General features: G+C 36.8%; 1 protein-coding gene across 1 annotated transcript in view; it reads left to right on the top strand.

The window, feature by feature from the left end:
* The window catches only part of PDHX (pyruvate dehydrogenase complex component X), a 67,927-nt gene extending 54,659 nt beyond the window's left edge, over positions 1-13,268 (top strand). The window contains exons 8-11 of the mRNA XM_006733049.3: positions 1,698-1,756; positions 5,097-5,255; positions 9,641-9,705; positions 12,265-13,268. Of these exons, the coding sequence (XP_006733112.3) occupies positions 1,698-1,756; positions 5,097-5,255; positions 9,641-9,705; positions 12,265-12,523 (542 nt within the window). The 3' untranslated portion in view covers positions 12,524-13,268. The remainder of the gene's footprint in view (positions 1-1,697; positions 1,757-5,096; positions 5,256-9,640; positions 9,706-12,264) is intronic.
* The last annotated feature ends 5,250 nt before the right edge of the window (positions 13,269-18,518 follow it).

Raw genomic sequence — 18,518 nt, 5'->3', positions numbered from 1 at the left:
TAAAAATAAAAGATCTTGAAAAAAAAATCTCCCTTGTACTTTTTTGATTTTCAATGCCTGTTAGAAATGTCATGTGAGAAATTGGACATATAAGTCTGAAACTCCTGATGCATCAGGATAAGAGGTAGCATTTGAAGGAATCATCACCATATGAATGGTATCAAAACCCTGGAACAGAAAGTTCTTGCCTGGGAAGATGCCACCATTAAGAGGAAGGGATGGAAAATGAGTGAGTGGTAAAGAGTGGAAGAAAACACAGGAGAGTACAGTGACATAGAAGCCAGTAAGAAGAAATGTTTCATGATGAAGAAAGTGATCAGCTCCAGAGTACAAAATGTTGGATATGATGAGGGCAGAGAATTTAGGTGAGCACTGTGGACTCCGGCAGTAGATAGGGAATCATCAGCTGGTGGGTGGTGTGGGAAGTTTTCACTGTGGCTACCTATAGATGCTAGATAAAGTGCGAAGGAGGTTGAGGGAGCCATGAAAGGTAAGCATAATGGGTTCATCAAATATGTCCACATACTTGAATTTATGCAGACCATATCTTTTGTATGTGATTATCATTAAAATTCTGTAAGCACTGGAAATCCACTTCTATTTCTACTCCTAAAGGGGTTTTAAACAAGCAAACAAAAATATTTATATCTGGAAATCTGGATTAAAAGAACTAGGGATTGGATGAGCAGGTGGTGGTTACTATGACAGTTTGGCAGTATTTGGATTTATGGTAATTCATCTAATGTCTTTCTGAAATCCCCAGCGTGCCTTTGGAATGAGCTATCGTTCATGTAAAATTCCATGATACTATAGTAACAGGCTTTGTGTATCTTGCCACATACCGTTGACTAGATCTTGATCTTAAATTTTTTTTCTTGAAGCTTTTGCAATAGAGAATCAAGTGTAGTTTACATTTTTCAACACTTTCCTACCCACCGGGAAAAGCAAAAGTGTAAATCAAGTGCTTTCATTATGATCAGCTCGGTGGGAAGGGAGGGGACCTTGGCTTTATCTTGAAATCATTATGTATACTGGAAGGAAATTGATTCAAATGGAATCACCATAAAACTAGACAGAAAACCTCATTTTGTTCATTGCACTAGAGCCTGTGCCAACATTGCTTCATTTTTGGCTTTGCTGTATCCTGTTTCATTAAGTGACAAAGCAGCTCGGTGGTCGTAAATTTTTTTGGTGCACACTCCATTTGTAAAAAATTGCTCTCTCTAGATAAAGGTAGATACGTAGATAGATACAGATATCTTTAAAATGACTTTATGTTACCACTGTTCTAGTATAATCAATATATTATAAAGCATATGCAGAATAAAGACATTTGAAAAGGGTGAGAGGAAAAAATGAATCACCATAGACCATTTGTGTTTTTAGAGACATAGGAGTTGGTTCCTTTCTTTCTAATTATGGTTATAATGTGCCCTTCAGGTTCTCTTGTATGATATCTGAGCAATTTAAAAGAATTGTAATCAAGGTGCAGAAGTAATCTTTTACATTTATGGTTAATATTATTTATGCAGAACCTCATATAAGTTTTTCTAATCAGGGGACTCTTACTAAGTGAACCAGCAAAAACCTATAATATTTTTATGATAATTTGTTAATGAACAAGCTTGAAATCATAATGGCCAATGTTAAAAGTTTCATTATGAGCGCTAATTTTGATATGCTTGGTTTTCTTTCAGATGACATTAAAGTATCAGTGAACGATTTTATCATCAAGGCTGCAGCTGTTACCCTTAAAGTACGTAGCAGACCCCAAATCATTTCGGCTTCTACAGTGGTCTCATGTCTTGGGATTTTCATATGATAAATAGAACTGTCATTTTTAAGTCACAAAAATTGTATAATTTTATTGCTAAAAATATTATATCATTTAATCTCACTCCCTCAGTTTTATAGATGAAACTGAGAATCAGTGGGCCTTACAACTAATTATAGCAGAATAAAGACCATTTATTCAGCAAATGCTAACTGATCCCCTGTCATGCGCTGAATACATTATAGGCATTTAGAGAAACAGTAGGAACAAAAGCCTACATGTTCTCTGCTCTCCTGGAGATTATAGTCTAGTTGAGAGAGACCAATATTTGTCAGATAGTCAAAGTGCTGAGGAGGAAGAGAAAGACCCTGCTACAGAATAGGAGGGGTGTCATGGTGCACACAGTTAGGCAAGGAAGGCCTCTCTGGCAAGGTGGTAACTGAGCCAAGGCCTGGAAGAGAGGGTGTGATCTGCAGAGCTATCAGAAGAGTGCACCAGACAGAGGGAACTGCAGACAGAGGCTGGGGAAAGGGGACACTGCCATTCAGATATGGCGCCGGGGATACTGTTTCTGGAGGAAAGAAGGTAGCGGATGAGATTAAACAGAAGAAAGAGAGAGGAGTTACGAGGGCCCCGAAGCCGGTGAAGCCTTGGCAACCATGGAAGGACTGGGGATTTTATTATGAAGGAGAAGGAAGCCTTTGGAGGGTTTTGAGAGAGGACTGACATCCTACTTAAATTTTAAAAAGGAAAAGACTGTTCTGGTGCTTTGTGGAAAACAGCCCACAGGGAAGCGGGGGCGGGGGGGGGGGCAGCAGTGCGCTCTCCGGGGAGGCTATGGACGAGGACAATGGTTTGGGGTAAGGTGGCAGCTAGCGGTGAAGCTGGGGTGAAGGTGAGATTTGGGATACATTTCAGAGGTAGAGCCAGCAAGATTTGCTGATAGATTAGATGTGGGGTGAAGAACCAGGACTTTGGCCCAAGCAGTGGGAGGAGTGGAGTTTTCCACTTACTGACATGGGGAAGGTGGGAGAGGAGCAGGTTTGAGGTAGGAGTCTAGAGTTGGATTTGGATCTGAAACCCAGCCTTCCTGCCTTCTTGCTCTGCACCATTTTCTGTTCTGTCTTTCTTTCCATGACTAGGCTATTTTTCTGGATCACTGCGTGTTAGGTGCTATATTTAATGTATATTTATAAGGAATTTATTTTTATTTCTTGAACAATACAGTAATAGAAGTCATGCATTTTCTTAGCCATTCATATAATGTGTTTGTATGGCTTTTGTCTTTTGATCAAATAATATTTTGAATTATATTAGCGATTTTCTAATTATGAATCATTCCTGTCCTCCTTAAGTGAATTTCTAGTGGTTATTACATTTCATTTCATAATTTTGTATCAGGAGCCATAAGTAATTGTAATTTACATTCTGTGCTAGTTTTGTCAGGCTTTCTTTTTTTAAATCAGTGGCTTCTTAAGTGAATTTGGATTCTTCCCACCCTTTCCTTTCTCTGTGCTTATTTCAGTATTATAAAGGCTTTTATTTCTTGAAGCTTTAAGGAATTCACCAGTAAAAATATCTGAGTCTAGTTCTGTTTTGAGGAGGGAGCCTTGGCAACTTTCTCATTTTTCCCCATAATTATTGAGCAGTTTAATTTTCAGCTTTTTCTTGAATCGATTTTGGAAACCTGTATTCCCAGAAAAATCACTCATTTCATCTGGATTCCCAAACTCAGTAGCCCAGAGTCATTTAAATTTGCTTCTTATAATATTTTAATATTATAATCCTCAATGCTGGCATTATGCTAAACTCTGTCTTGCTTTTATTATTGCATATGGGTGTTCTCAGTCCATTTATATTGTTGCCTTATGTATTCCTTTTGTCATTTCCTTACCTTTAGATTGGAATTATATTAGACTTTGGTTGAAAATATTTTGTTAGGAAATGTGAATGTATAATTATTATAGTTATGAATATGAATAAGAAGGTTTAAGTGTATGAATTTTCCTCTGACTACAACTGAGGCTACATCCCATGGGTTTTTGTTACATAGCTCTGTAATTACATTTATTTGCCAGATATTCCTCACTTGGGAGGGTTTTTTTTCCTCTTTTTCTTTAGTGTTCTCTATAAAGAATTTAAAATCTTCTGGGGGTTTGGGACTTCACTGTTAATTATTTTGACATAAACGAGCTTTGATTACTTTGAATGAAGGAGCCTTGAGAGATGGAGAAGTGCAAAGAGCAGATGGAAGCAGTACAGTGGAGGGGCACCTGGGTGGCTCAGTCGTCTGAGCGTCGGACTCCTGATTTTGGCTCTGGTCATGATCTCAGGTTGTGAGATTGAGCCCCATGTTGGGCTCTGCACTGGGTGTGGAGCCCACTTAAGATTCTCTCTCCCCATCTCCCTCTGCCTGCTCCCCCACCACTCGTGCACGTGCTGTCTCTCTTAAAAAAAAAAACAAAAACAAAAAAAACTATGCAGTGGGAGTGAACATAGCAGGACGATGAGAAGCTCGAGTATGGTGGGGAATGCATCTCCAGGGAGTGGTCAGAAGTACAGTTAGGTAGGCTGTTAATCAAAGCAAAGAATTTTTGAGAAGAGAAATTTGTTTGTGATTTCTGTTTTTCACCATCAGTTTCTCTATGATATTTGGCAACAGTGTCGTACATACTGTCTCCAGGCGTTTACTGATTTCTTCTGCTCTTTTCATCCTCCATGTAGTTGTATGTGTGTTAAATACAAGCATGCTCAGACATTTATCATATGTTTATGAAGCCTAGGAAATCTTTCTTAAAGAGAGAAGTCACTTATTAAGGGTTGGATGGATCTCCCAGGGCTGCACTAGGAAATTGGGCTTTCTACGTTGCCACCAGAATAGTATGATTGAATCGTTACCCCGTCCGCTCCCCTCCTCTCCTCAAGGCCATCTCGGTCAGCATATGAGACAGGAAGTATAACAAATGTTAAATGCTTTTTAGCAATCAGGTTTAACAAAGGGAGACCTTTTTTTAACCATGATTTATTGTAAAGAGATCAAAACATGTACATCAGCGTTTCCTCAAGCTTGCTTCAAGAAGCGTGGTATGTTTATTCTTCCCGAACACAGAAAATGACATTTAACACAGAGATCCAAACCATTGTTTCAAACCAAATCTTCATTTATTTGCTTCTGTCTACTATACTCACTTCCAAAAATGCATAATAATGCTATTTTTCTGTAGCCACTTTGGCCTAAAGCTGCTTTTTAAAAAAATTGAAAAAAAAAAAAAATAAAGCTGCTTCTTTAGAGTAACATGTTTTTTCTGGTTCTGTTTCCTAGCAAATGCCAGATGTTAATGTAAGCTGGGATGGAGAGGGCCCAAAGCAACTGCCCTTTATTGACATTTCAGTGGCTGTGGCAACAGATAAAGGTTTAATTACACCAATCATAAAAGATGCTGCGGCTAAGGGTATACAGGAAATTGCTGACTCTGTAAAGGTATGTCTTAAATACTGTGCTTTCAAAATGTTAGTATTTACTTTCTGGTAAAGTCGTGACATCATCTAGTCACACTATATGGAGATTTTAAGTTTTAATCCAGGTATGACCCACTTTAAGAACATGTAACATTCAAGAGTTCCGGAAAAAACATACAGTTAAATGAGGATCAACTGTATTCAAGTTACAGGTGAATGCTTTATTTCCCAAAGTCTAGAATTCAACTCTAACGATGGTTTTAACGTTAAAGCTGGAACCATATTCCTGTGCAGGTGGTAATGGAAAGACCTCACTGTTCACAGCGTTTTATTCTTCAAAGTTGTTATATTTTATTCATTTCCTCTCTAGAATTGAGACCACTAAAAGTACTTAATATTCCAGAAGCAAAAGTACGGAATTTTTCCTGAGTTTCTTTAAAAGCAGTTTTTATAGCTCTGATATGGAGGAGTCTGATTTTCCCCCAAATATTCCATTGAATCAGCAGGAACACAGGCAGTAGGTCAGCTCTGACAACCACTATAATTTCCAAAGGTACATTTTGACAGAAGTCTCATGGCTCTTATAAGAGTGTTAGAATTAAAAAATTTTAGGTTCATTTAAGTAAGTGATTCTTTTTTTTTTCATTTACCAAAGACCAGTTGTATGTATAGTGGATGAACCAGTTATAAGGAGGAATTAAAAGTAGAGCATAAGATTTCTTTGGAGAGCTGACAGTATATACAGATGCGATAAAGTTGCCCAAAATACATGAACACAAATTAATCTACTTTTAAAAGCACACCCTTGGAATCTTCCAGTTAGATATAATTAAGGGTGACCTTAGTGGAATAGACATTTTTAGGTCTTCACTCCTCTTTGAAAAGATTTGCAGTGTGTTTTTATAGATAAAAATGTAACTTTTTCTTAATTGAGTGGTGGTATTAATTTGACTGGTTCAAAAGTCAAAGTAATTAGATTGGTTTACTAAGGTAGTTATATGCCTTTTGTTCATCAAATGTTTTCAACAACAATGAGAATTCGTGTATTTTAGTGTTTTTGTGAAATTCAAATGAAATTACATTTAACTATAGAGTTAGAATTTTCATATATATTCTTTATATATTTTTCTTATTTTTAATATTTGTATATTAAATTTTTAAAATTAACCATTCCAGAAAGGTTTCTTTGATTTTGATCAATTTACTAATTCTACTATGATAATACGTAGTCTGTTCCTTGTATCCTGGAAGAACCTACGTTGAGGTGGTAAGGAGGCAGTGTGAGCAGCCTCTCAGCGATGGGAAGGGCAGTCTTAACCCTTTGGAATGTTCCACGGCCTCTGGTGGTCCTCGAGGCTTTCCTCTCATTCCCAGCAATCCTTAAAGTTTACTTCGCTCTGGCTACTCTGTGCTTCCCATTCTCCCTGCTTCTCTCTCCCACCCTGCTGTCTATGATGAACACTCCACTCTCTGTTCTTAGGATATACCAACCATTAGGCTAAGCATTTTATTTAATCCTATTAGCCCCACATTATAGTTGAAACCTTAATTTCCCCATTTCAAAATTGAGGAAACAGAGTTATAGTACCTTTAGGAAATTTGCCAAGGTGATGCATCTAGAAAGCAGTAGAAGTGAGGATTTATTTAAATCTGGGCATTTCTCAGTTCAAATGCCACTTTCTTAGGCCTTCCATAGCTAAAGTAGCTTCCTGACATTACCCTGTTTTACTGTCTTTATGCAGTTGATCAGTCTTTGAGGTTACCTTGTTTATTTGTTGATCCTTCTCTCTTCCCTCCTGTCTGACATTGAGGGTCTTGTTCTTGCCATATAACTAATTCTACAAGAGTGCGTGGAAGATCATAGATGCTCAGTGAATTTATATTTTTAATTTTCAATAAAAAATCTTACCAAGATTAATTTTTTAAGAAGTTTGTGGCTCTCTGGAACTCCATCTGTGGACCCAGGTTAGAATACCTGCACTAAGTTTTTACTTCTTGACCCTCACAAGCCTCAGGGATGTCATTGTGTAGTACTAAAGGCATGCCTCAGCTGAGTTCAAGTTTGTATTCCCTAAATATAAAGTAATATAGTAATAAGCCTTAGATCCCATGTTATTCTTAATTCTTCATTAATTTTAACAGTCTTAAAAGACAGAGGTAAAGTTTTCCTCTATTTACGCAGATTTTTTAAATGAATTAATAAAGTGTAACGTATTTTAGAAATATTTGCTGGTCATCTTATATTTCATCCTTTTAGCTGGAGGCTTCAGGTAGCTTGTGCTTTGATTTTAAGTTTATATTGCTGGGAAATCCCAGTGAGAATTAGCAATTTTCAAAACCAGTGGTCCTCAGAATTATTCTTATTCCAAGCTTTTAGAGTTCATTGGTAGAAATATCCTGCTGATGTGTTTAGGGTCTACAGAGGTGGTTTTTTTTTCCTTTTTTTTTTTTAATGTGGGCTTGCAATCCAGTTTTTTAAATGAATGTGTGTTATTTGTTTTTAGCCTCGTAACTCAGCAAGATTGTTGAGATCATCTGCCTTTAAAGAAATGCCTTTCAAAGTTCATATGATACATGCCTGTTTATATCATGTGAACAGTCACATTGCTTAAGGCAGAAAAAACACAGTTGTAGATTGTCCTCTCTATTTCTGATAGTCCAAGGACCACACAAGTCTAAGTTCATCTTTTCAGTTTTCATTTTGGATCCAAGTAGTTTTATAAATAACTACATCCAACTGGTATAAATATGTAGTTTTCTCAACTCTCAGAAAGTCACAGTGATATGTTGAGATCATTTTTAGACTTTTAAAGAATGTTTTTATTTTTCAAAAATTAAGTCCTCTCTGGTTTAAAAAAATTCTTTTTAGATTTTATTTATTTATTTGAGAGAGAGAGACAGAGATAGAGCACAAGTGGGGAGGAGAGGGAGAAGCAGGCTTCCCACAGAGCAGGGAACCTGATGCGGGACTCGATCCCAGGACCCCGGGATCATGACCTGAGCTGAAGGCAGACGCTTAACCAACTGAGCCACCCAGGTGCCCAAGTCCTCTCTGGTTTAAAATTTAACAGTTGTCGGGGCGCATGGGTGGCTCAGTTGATTAAGTGACTGCCTTCGACTCAGGTCATGATCTCAGGGTCCTGGGATCGAGTCCCGCGTCGGGCTCCCTGCTCAGCGGGGAGGCTGCTTCTCCCTCTGACCCTCCCCCCTCTCATGCTCTCTCTCTCCTTCTCTCTCATTCTCTCTCCCTCAAATAAATAAATAAAAATCTTTTTAAAAAAATTTCACAGTTGTCAACGGTGATTGTAATTGTACCTATGTAAGCTGTATAGTACCGAAAATTAAGCCTCAGATTTATTTCATCTCCCCAAATGACAATAGTTTCATTTTTCTCTTCCACTCATAAATTAGTTCATTATTAATTTTTCATATGTAATGACTCTACCTCTGTTCCTTTGTTTTTGAAGCATTCAAAAATAAAAATTAACGTAAGTGTGGTTAATTGCAAGTGCAAGTAAAGGAAAATTTAACTACTTAGTGTCACTCTCAGAGTGTCATCTGTCTTTCCCTCTGTCAGTTTTTAGAAATCAGTTTTGCCAATAGTGATATGAAATTACTACATTCTTCTATTTCTCATGGCAGTGCAAATTGGACTAGCTCATTCAGGAAATGCCTCGGCTGTAAATCAAGAACCAAGAAAATGTTTATGTTCTAGGGCTTTATAATTCCACTTCTGAAAATTTATATGAAATAATTGAAAAACCAGTGAACCAAATTAAAACACTGGGAACACGACTGAATTGTGGCAGATGTAGTCTTTAGAATGTTAAGCAGACATTAAAAAACCATTTATAAAGACTAACAACCCAGAAGATGCTTATAATATTGGGAGTGAAATACAGAATTCTACTTTTTTTTTTTTTACAACTCTCTGAAGTTATATATATGTATATGTTATATGTAAAAAAGAAGCGAACACTGAAAGGTGAAAACTAATACATTGGTTATGGGTTTGTTGCCATTGGACAACTATTTAAAAGCTACCGGGTTGACAAGAATGGCTTCTTCTAATATTCTGTGTCTTACAAGAAAAAACTCTTACAGACAAATTTCACTGTATCTATAGAAAACACTGAAACATTCTGCATAGTAATGGCGTACAGGGTAATTCTAATACTTGAAGAATTTTTAAAGGGAAGTAATTTTTGTATAGTTTTGATTTACATCTTCAGCTTCTTAGACTATTTGCGCTCTAACTTGTTCATTTTTTAATTGTATTAGAGACAATAAAGTCAAATCAAGGCACATGAGAGATGAGCATGTACTCTCTACAAATATTTTAAGTGACAAAATCAGGCTGTAACATGGTATTGGTTGTCATGCTGTATTTGTATTTTTCTTTCCCAGGCTCTATCAAAGAAAGCAAGAGATGGAAAACTGTTACCTGAAGAATACCAAGGAGGATCTTTTAGGTAATATTTAAACTCTTAATTATCGGTAGCATCAAACAGGTATCAGACCTAGGAGTCTGTGTCGATCTGTTTCATTTATTTTTTGAAACAATTTTTTTAATCGAAGCAACGTATCAGGGCTAGTAGGAACCCATTAGGGTTAGCTAGTTAACCCATTCAGGTATTTCAGAATGACATCCAGGTTCTGAAACTTTAAAAAAATATATATTTATAAATACATTTATAAACCTCAACTTTTTCTACTTGTGATCTCTTATTTTAAGGTACTTTGGAGGAAAACATTAATACTTAGACCCTTTAGTTATCATCAGCTCTGTTTTTAAGTGTCACTTATACACGGTGTAATATACTGAGTACAGCATGAATGTTTCAAAAAGTGGAGAAACCTGTGTAACCAACCAAAGCAAGATATAGACCATTACCAGCATCCCAGAAGCTTCCCTTTACCCCTTCCTAAGTATCGCCCTTGCCAAGGTAACCACTCTTCTGAAAATCATCACCATAGATTTGTTTTGCTACCTTTTTCTATATTCCTTAGTGCTGACTTCTTTTACTGAATATTAATGTCTGCAAGATTAACCACATTGCAATGTGAAGCAGTTTATTATTATTGCAGTATACAGTATTTTATAGTATATTGTATAAGTATGCCAGTATCCATTTTACTGTTGGGCATTTGTCATTGTTTACAGTTTGATGCTATGACAAATAATGGCACCATATTATTAGCATCTTATGGTGAATATATTTGTTGTATAGATCTGCAAGTGAAATCCCTGAATTAAAAGCGTTCATGGATACTGCCAAACAATTTTCCAAAATGGTTATACAAATTTATACTTCTAGTAACAGTGTATGAGAATTCTCATTGCTTCATATTCTCACCAACACTTAGTAATGTTAGGTTTTAATTGTAACAGTTCTTGGAGTGTGTAGTGGTACTCTTTGTGGTCAGGGAAATGCAAAGCCTTTTGAATATCTGGTAACTTACCAGATAAAGTACCTGTTGACGTCTTGTGTCCATTTTTAAAAATGATATGTGGGTGTTTATTTCCAAATACCCAGACCTTTATAGGATACATATTATTTCAGATATCTTTTCCCACTCTGTTCCTTGCCTTTGGAACTTCATGGTGTTTTTTAATGAACACAGTTCTGAATTTTAATGAAATTCTATTTTTGTTTTTTGTTTTTTGTTTTTACAGCTGGTACTATTTGTTCTATGTGGAATTATTGCCTATCCCAGAATCATGATGTTATTTTTCTGTGCTATTTTCTAGAAGCTTTATAACTTTTCACATGTAGGTCACAATCCATCTAAAACTGGATTTTGTGTGTGGTATGAAGATAAAGGTCAAGATTCTTTTTTTCCCCCTATGGATATAACATTGACCCAGCATCACTTATTGAAAAGCTTACTCCATAGCACTGAGAAAGTGACTGTGTATGTGTTTGGTCTGTTCTGTGTTCTGTCTTCAGTTGGCCTGTTTGTCCATCCCTTGCTCGATACCACTAAGCAATAACTTTTGATATCTGGTAAGGAAAGTCTTCTAATTTTGTTCACCCTCAAGATGGTCTTTCCTGGCTCTTTATATTTTCAAATAAATTTTAGAATCAACTTATCACTTTCCATATACAGACACATACATAGGAACCTTGCTGGAGTTTTTTTGTTGTTGTTGTTTGTGTTTTTTGGGTTTTTTTTTTTTTTAAGATTTTATTTATTTATTTATGGAGGGAGAGAGCACGAGTGAGGGGAGGGGCAGAGGGAGAGGGAGAGGGAGAGAGAATCTCAAGCAGACACCGCACTGAGCGCAGATGGATGGCTCGAGATCCCACGACTCTCAGATCATGACCTGAGCCAAAATCAAGAAACCTTGCTGGACTTTTTGATTGGGATTGCATTAAATCTTTTGATCAGTTTGAGGATTCAGTCTTTACAGCATTGAGTCTTCCAGGCAGTGAACATGGTATAAACCATTGTTCAGTTCTTTGGTTCCTATCAGTTCTGTTTTATAATCTTCTATACAGAGGTCTTACATTTTTTTCATTAGATGTATTTCTTAATATTTGGTTTTTGCTACTACTATAAATGCTATTGTTTTAAAATTTCATTTTTTAACTACAGCAACCTGTATATAGATATAAAATAGATTTTTATATTGACATTTTTATCTAGTGACTTAGCTAAATTATGAATCCTACTAGTTTATAGAGTCTTAAATTTTCTGTGTACACTCAGTTCATCTGTGAATATTGACTGTTTTATTTGTCTTTTTTTCTTTTTCTTTCTTCTTATATTTAATTATTTCTTTTTCTTGTCATAATCCACTGCCAAGGACTTCCAGTTCATGCTGAATGAATGTTTGTATTAGATACACTATTTATATGTGTGTTGTTTTTTTGATACTATTGTACATGGTATCTTTGTCTTTGGTCTTTGAATAACTTGGTATAGGGTTCTGTGTCACCATTTTTTAGTAGAGTAAAAACATGCTTCCAGGAAAGGGTTCTTTGATTGAGGACATGCCACCTTCAGAGCTTTTTGTTTTCCCCTAGTATTTCCAACTTGGGCATGTTTGGCATCGACGAATTTACTGCAGTGATCAACCCTCCTCAGGCCTGCATACTGGCTGTTGGGAGATTCCGACCTGTGCTCAAGCTGGAGCAGGACGAAGAGGGGAATGCCAGGTTGCAGCAGCACCAGCTTATAACAGTCACGATGTCAAGTGACAGCCGAGTGGTGGACAATGAACTGGCTACCAGGTTTCTTGAAAATTTTAAAGCAAACCTGGAGAATCCTATCCGACTGGCCTAGTCCTCCAAGATAAGAAGTTGGTCTTGGGCTTAGTTTATTGTATAGCTGTTACCGGAATCTACACTATAGGAAAACAATTAGGTATATAAGCGTGAAGTGGGTGAGTTGTTTATTTATTCAAGGTGAACAAGTTTGGCCCGAGTTGTCTTCATTTTCAGTTTGGATTTAATGGTATAGAAATAAATAACAAACTGTAACTAATAAAAGAGAACATTTGGTTAGATCCATTTTTAACCTCTGGTGCTCGATGTAAATTAAATGTTTGGCTCATTTGAGCATTTTAGACTATTGAAAATGTATGATAAATTGTAAAATTGAAAAATTGTTAGAACTAATTATGTTGAAATTAGAAGTGATCTTCAAAGAGAAGCCCATCAATTTAAACAGTGGGACCTCACTTTTTATAAGCACTGCTCTAGATATACTTGAACAGTTTAATATGTACAGTTTATTCTGGATAGTAGTAATAAATAAGGATCACATTGTATTAGGGGTTATGGCAACATTATTGAATTTTTTATGTATATAAAGCCATAGGTCTTAGAGTGGTTTCTGTCAATCTTATTTTTTACTTCTATGACACTGTGAACTTCTAAAGAGGAAGAATTAAGTCAAAAATAAGAGAGACCAAAAAATTTTTTTCAGTAATAAACTATAGTTAAAATATCTAGATTTTCTGAAATAAACTGTTCACCTTCATATTAAGTTGGAATATATAAAATAAATTATGCTATTTCCTACCAAACATTTTAAATTAGTGTTACTTTAAACATAAAATGTTGGGGGTTTTTAGTGCATTTTAATCAAGTTTGTATTGTGCAATAAAATGTGAGAAAATATAAAAATTTCTATTGTATTTTAAATGTTAGGACAAAGAAGTTTAGCGAAACCTTGAAGTAGGTTCGTAATTTGCTTGGAACAGCTTATAAGGAATTCTACAGGAGGAAAGAAAGAATTTAAACTTGATATGACATTAGGAAAACAATGGATATGGAATGTAAAACTTTGAAAGAGAGTGGAAGGGAGAGCTTATGAAGTAGGCAAGAACTCTCCTTTTTATTCCATCAGTAGTATGAAATTTTCACTAATTAATTGTAAAAGTTCGAAGAATTTATTTCTCTTAACAACTTTGCTACAGTTGGCAAGTTAACTGTACTGAAATTGGGCAGTTAAATTTAATTAACCAGTCCCAGAAAGGCTTGTGTTGGTATCTCCTGCCGGAAATCACCAGAAAAAAAGACCCATGTGGTACAAGGTGTATGGTATGACAGCACACTACTTAGTCTTGAACCAAAGAGCTTCTAAAACAATTAGAGCCCCAGTACATCAGTTGTTAAGAATATGCTTAACCCAATTACTCAGTTTCAACAAGCTGTTTTTCCAAAGTGGCCTTCAAAACTTTTGTTATATTAACAGTTACACTGAAAATTATAAGCAAAGGCTATTTGCAAAATAACTTTTATAAGTTACATTGCTTTCAGTTTTAACTGAAATTATTTGTTTTCCTAGTTTTTTTTAAAGATTTTATTTATTTAGAGAGCATGAACAGAAAGGAGGGGCAGAGGGAGAGGGAAAATCTCAAGCAGACTCAGAGCTGAGCATAGAACCTGACGTGGGGCTCTCTCACAACCCTGACATCATGACCTGAGCCGAAATCGAGTGTTGGACACTTAACCAACTGAGCCACCCAGGTGCCCCGATTTTTTCCCTAATTTTTATATCTGAGGAACAGAACACAAGATAGCCATAAATAAGCCTTGGCTTGGAGTTCTGTTCTCCACGGACTGTTGTGTATCAACAGTAATGTATCTGTTTCCCTGTCAGTGAAATGGGTGCTGAGATGCACCGCAGCCTGCTTTATAAAGTTATGAACTGCACAGGAGAAATGCCGTATACATTTAAGACATTTTGACTTTTCATGGGTTGACCTTTCAGCTTTTGGTACAAATGCTCTTTCATTCTGACTAAAAGCATTTTCTCGAATATTCATACTGATTATGTAAGGAAATTGCTGTAACACTGATTTGAGAAAGAGGTACAGTAAACTTGGTTTGGGTTACTATAGAGAACAAACTATGTGCTGCACGGGCAGTCTCCCTCCCCCATTTTATTTATTTATTTTTATTTATTTATTTATAAATATATATATTATTCTGTATCTGTATAATAGATATTTATTTGTAGTACTGACAGTTATCACAATGAGAGAATATAAAAATTAAATTTTATATTTATATTCTCATTTAAACAGGGAAAATGAATAAAATATGGGGAGACTTCTAAGGAAAAGGTGACACACATTTCAGTTAACACTTGGGCATGAAAATAAATATCCGTGAACCTCAGAATTTATAAGTCAAATGGTCCTGCTCCGATTGCAATTTCTTTTTTTTTTTTAAAGATTTTATTTATTTATTTGAGAGAGAGAGAATGAGAGAGAGCACATGAGAGGGGGGAGGGTCAGAGGGAGAAGCAGACTCCCTGCTGAGCAGAGAGCCCGATGCGGGACTCGATCCAGGGACTCCAGGATCATGACCTGAGCCGAAGGCAGTCGCTTAACCAACTGAGCCACCCAGGCGCCCCCCGATTGCAATTTCTGGTTGACATTTACAGATAGAGTTTGTTCACTATATTGTGGGATCGATATACTGCTCGCCCAGCTCCTTCGTTTGGAACATTCCAGTCCATATAAAAGACTTACATGGACTGGAACAGGTACCTTACATGTGGTGTCAAATGGAACTGTTATTTTTAGAATGTTTCTTTCTTTTTTGCCTTTTGGACTTAATTTCACACTAAATTGTATAGGCCAGGCGTTTGAGCATTGTGTTAAAAGTAAAGCTAGTTTTCCAACCTTTTAATTGAAAGATAGGTGGTGCTATGAGTTAAGGGATTGTAGTTAGAGTGTGGGAGAAAAACTAAAATGGCATTTAAATCTTCACGTTCAAGGGAAATGGGTCTTCATTATGCACTGCCTTGTCTCAGGTGACGTGAAGAAGTAAAAGAACTAAGTATGTTGCAGGTAAGAATTAACCATTAATTTAAATATGATCTTATTCATGGGACACTTCTGTTGAATTTTGAAGAAGGAAGTAACAGTGCAGAATTGCTGTGAGGTTAGTCTCTGGCCACAGTGTGCAAGGCAGGTCAAAACAGGGCAAGGACAGCGGGCAGCAGGAACCATCTGGATACTTTTGCATTAATGAGAGCGTGAGTTGACTAGATTCTGCACTAGGTCAGGGGATTTTAAAGAAGGGAGAAAATGAAGACTATTGTACATGTCAGTTTGCTGTGGCATATTATGAATATACGGGGCGGGCGTGTACAATGTGGCAAGAATGATGAAATTTCCTGGACCAGATCACAGTCCCCCACGGCCCGTGCATCGCCAGTCTCCAAAAGGTTAGTTATGTACAGCAGATGGTATATCTCCATTTAAACTTTTTATAAATGGAAAAAGCAGCAGTCTTCCAGTAAAATAATTTTAAATAGTTTTGTGGACTTTTACATTGTATTTTCTAGTGCTTCCATTGGTTTCAGCAGATGGGGACAGGCACAGTGTTGGAGGAAAGGTGTGGTTTGTCTAGACTTGTAATATTGAATGAAATTATAAGGCATAAAGATGTGTTTTGAAAAATGATGATTAGCCTCTGTTAGTAGCCGTCTTTTATTTCTTTGGTCATATGTAAAGCTTACTTTCACATTTTGTCACTCATCTGTATTTTTTGCAGCAAGTTCAAGCAGCCTTTTCTTCCTAGGAAAGTGGATACTTTTAAACCTCTAACTTACCCTCTACTACATATGACATATACAACTAAAGGAAACCTGGACTTTTATTAAAAGTTGAGAAATTATTCACAAAATCGTGAATTAGTCATGATTTGCCTTTATTCACACATAAAATTTATTTTTTCTGAAATTTCTTGATTTATGAAATTCTTTATTACTAAAGAATTTTTATCACTAAAAATCAGTTTTTTATTTTTTTATTTTTTATTTTATTTTATTTTTTTAAGATTTTATTTAGTTACTTGTCAGAGAGAGCGCATGCACAAGCAGGGGGAGTGGCAGGCAGAGTGAGAAGCAGGCTCCCTGCTGAGCAAGGAGCCCGATGTGGGACTCGATCCCAGGACCCTGGGATCATGACCTGAGCCGAAGGCAGCTGCTTAACCAACTGAGCCGCCCAGATGTCCCTAAAAATTGTTCTTCTGAAGAGAAGGCTGTTGTGATCAGGTGAAATACTAGTCATAGCACTTTATAAAGCATGGAGTATTCTGTAAATGTAAGTTGTTAAATGTTTAATCACATAAATTGCATTTATTCTATACTTCTTTTCAGTGGCTCATCCACAGTCTGGTAAAGAATGGCATTTGTCAGGAAAGTATAAGATAGCACTTAATAAGTTACTGTCCTCAACAGAACTGCTGGTCTTCAGTACACACTTTGTTGCCCAAGTTTGCACACTTAAATCAAGAACATTTTAGCCTGCTTTCAGCTTTATAAACTACTGTGCTCTTGGTAAAAACTTCATTTCTGTGCTTCGGTATTCTTACTTAGAAAATGAGGAAACAGGAGGGAAAATTAACCATGGTGTTGCTGATCTTGTTTAATATCTTCTCAATTCTCTAAGGTACATGTATCCGACTTGAACATCATCCTTGCAAGGCAGGGCAATGCAAGAAACTCAGAGATGATATCATTTGGCCAGAGGCACACAGCTCAGATGCCACAATTGGGATTCGAACCCAGGTCCGTGCAGCACCCAAATTCAAGCTCGCCACAGTGTGGTATAGAGCTTTGTAGGTTGTAGTACTGTTGCTGAGTTAGTTCCTTATAACACATAGCATTTTCCACTTGGAATAACTGAAGGTCCTGCTCCTCAGTCCTAACAGTGATGTGTTTGCTACATGACCACTCTTAAATCAGTTCATAGTTTTTCTGTAGTACTTCTCCTGGTGTCTTTCTGGTAATTGTATGCAGAAAGTGCTGAGGGATTTTTGTTTTTATATGGACAACTCCTGTTAACCTGAAATGCTGAACTTAAGTATTATAACTTCTCCCTCTGAATGGAAGGCTTAGAAAAATATAAACTTAAAACTAGGGGCTTAGTTCCTTTGAGGATAAAAACATGATATATAGAACATTTCACTTTTAATAAATACCTTAGAATCAGGTCCAAGTTCAGAAGCAAAAGTAGTTACCCCATTTTTCCTTTGGAGGCTCCAGACTTTGTTGACAACCATCTCAGTCAGGGTCCAATCCCATATATTGACCTTATCAGTCAGGGACCACTGGTTGCAGTTCACTGTCTGGTAGTGTCCATTGGGTTGTCAAGGCCAGATCTGTCCACATTCGCCAGGGAAATAGGAAGTGGCCCTCCAGGGCACAGGTGAGCCTCAGCCGCTGGGCTGGTATACTGAGGGGGTCAGGGTGCCACAGTGGGTGGGAGACCTAGAGCACATGGTATCTAAATATTGAGAGGGCCATTGGGACATGGTGTTGGGAGAGCCATTCTGGACATATGGCAGGGGCAAAGACACCTGCTTGTTCTTTATGTGTCTTCTGAGAAAGCCTAACATCGTTCTTGCTGTGAAAGGAAAAATGCTTAAAAGAACTGCATTGTTTTGGAGCAGGCACTGAAGGGTAAATGTGAAGCTGAGAGACAGTGAATTAAAACTGGCACAATAAACCCAACCAGAAAGGCTGGGAAATATAATGTGATGTCATTTTTGAAATAACACCAAATAATAAGACAGCTTAGACAGGCATAGCAGTCTATATGAGACCTGCTTTGTGAGTAGAAATCTATCTAAACGAGAGAGAATACTGAAAATATTGTCACTTCCTTTCAAATAAGTTCCCCTATTTCATAGGTGAGACAGTTATTAAAGTGTGAAACAAAAGTAAAATGTGAAATTCAATATTCATTCAGTAGTGGTGAGCATCTCCTGTGCATCAGCACTGAGGATTTATAGCTAATGGCCCTTACCCTCAA

This window comes from Leptonychotes weddellii, chromosome 11, assembly GCF_054177405.1.
Source record: "Leptonychotes weddellii isolate Sample4059 chromosome 11, ASM5417740v2, whole genome shotgun sequence".
In the NCBI taxonomy this organism is placed as follows: domain Eukaryota; kingdom Metazoa; phylum Chordata; class Mammalia; order Carnivora; family Phocidae; genus Leptonychotes; species Leptonychotes weddellii.
The sequence above is the reverse complement of the archived record's forward strand: the minus strand, read 5'-3'. Positions and strand labels throughout refer to the sequence as shown.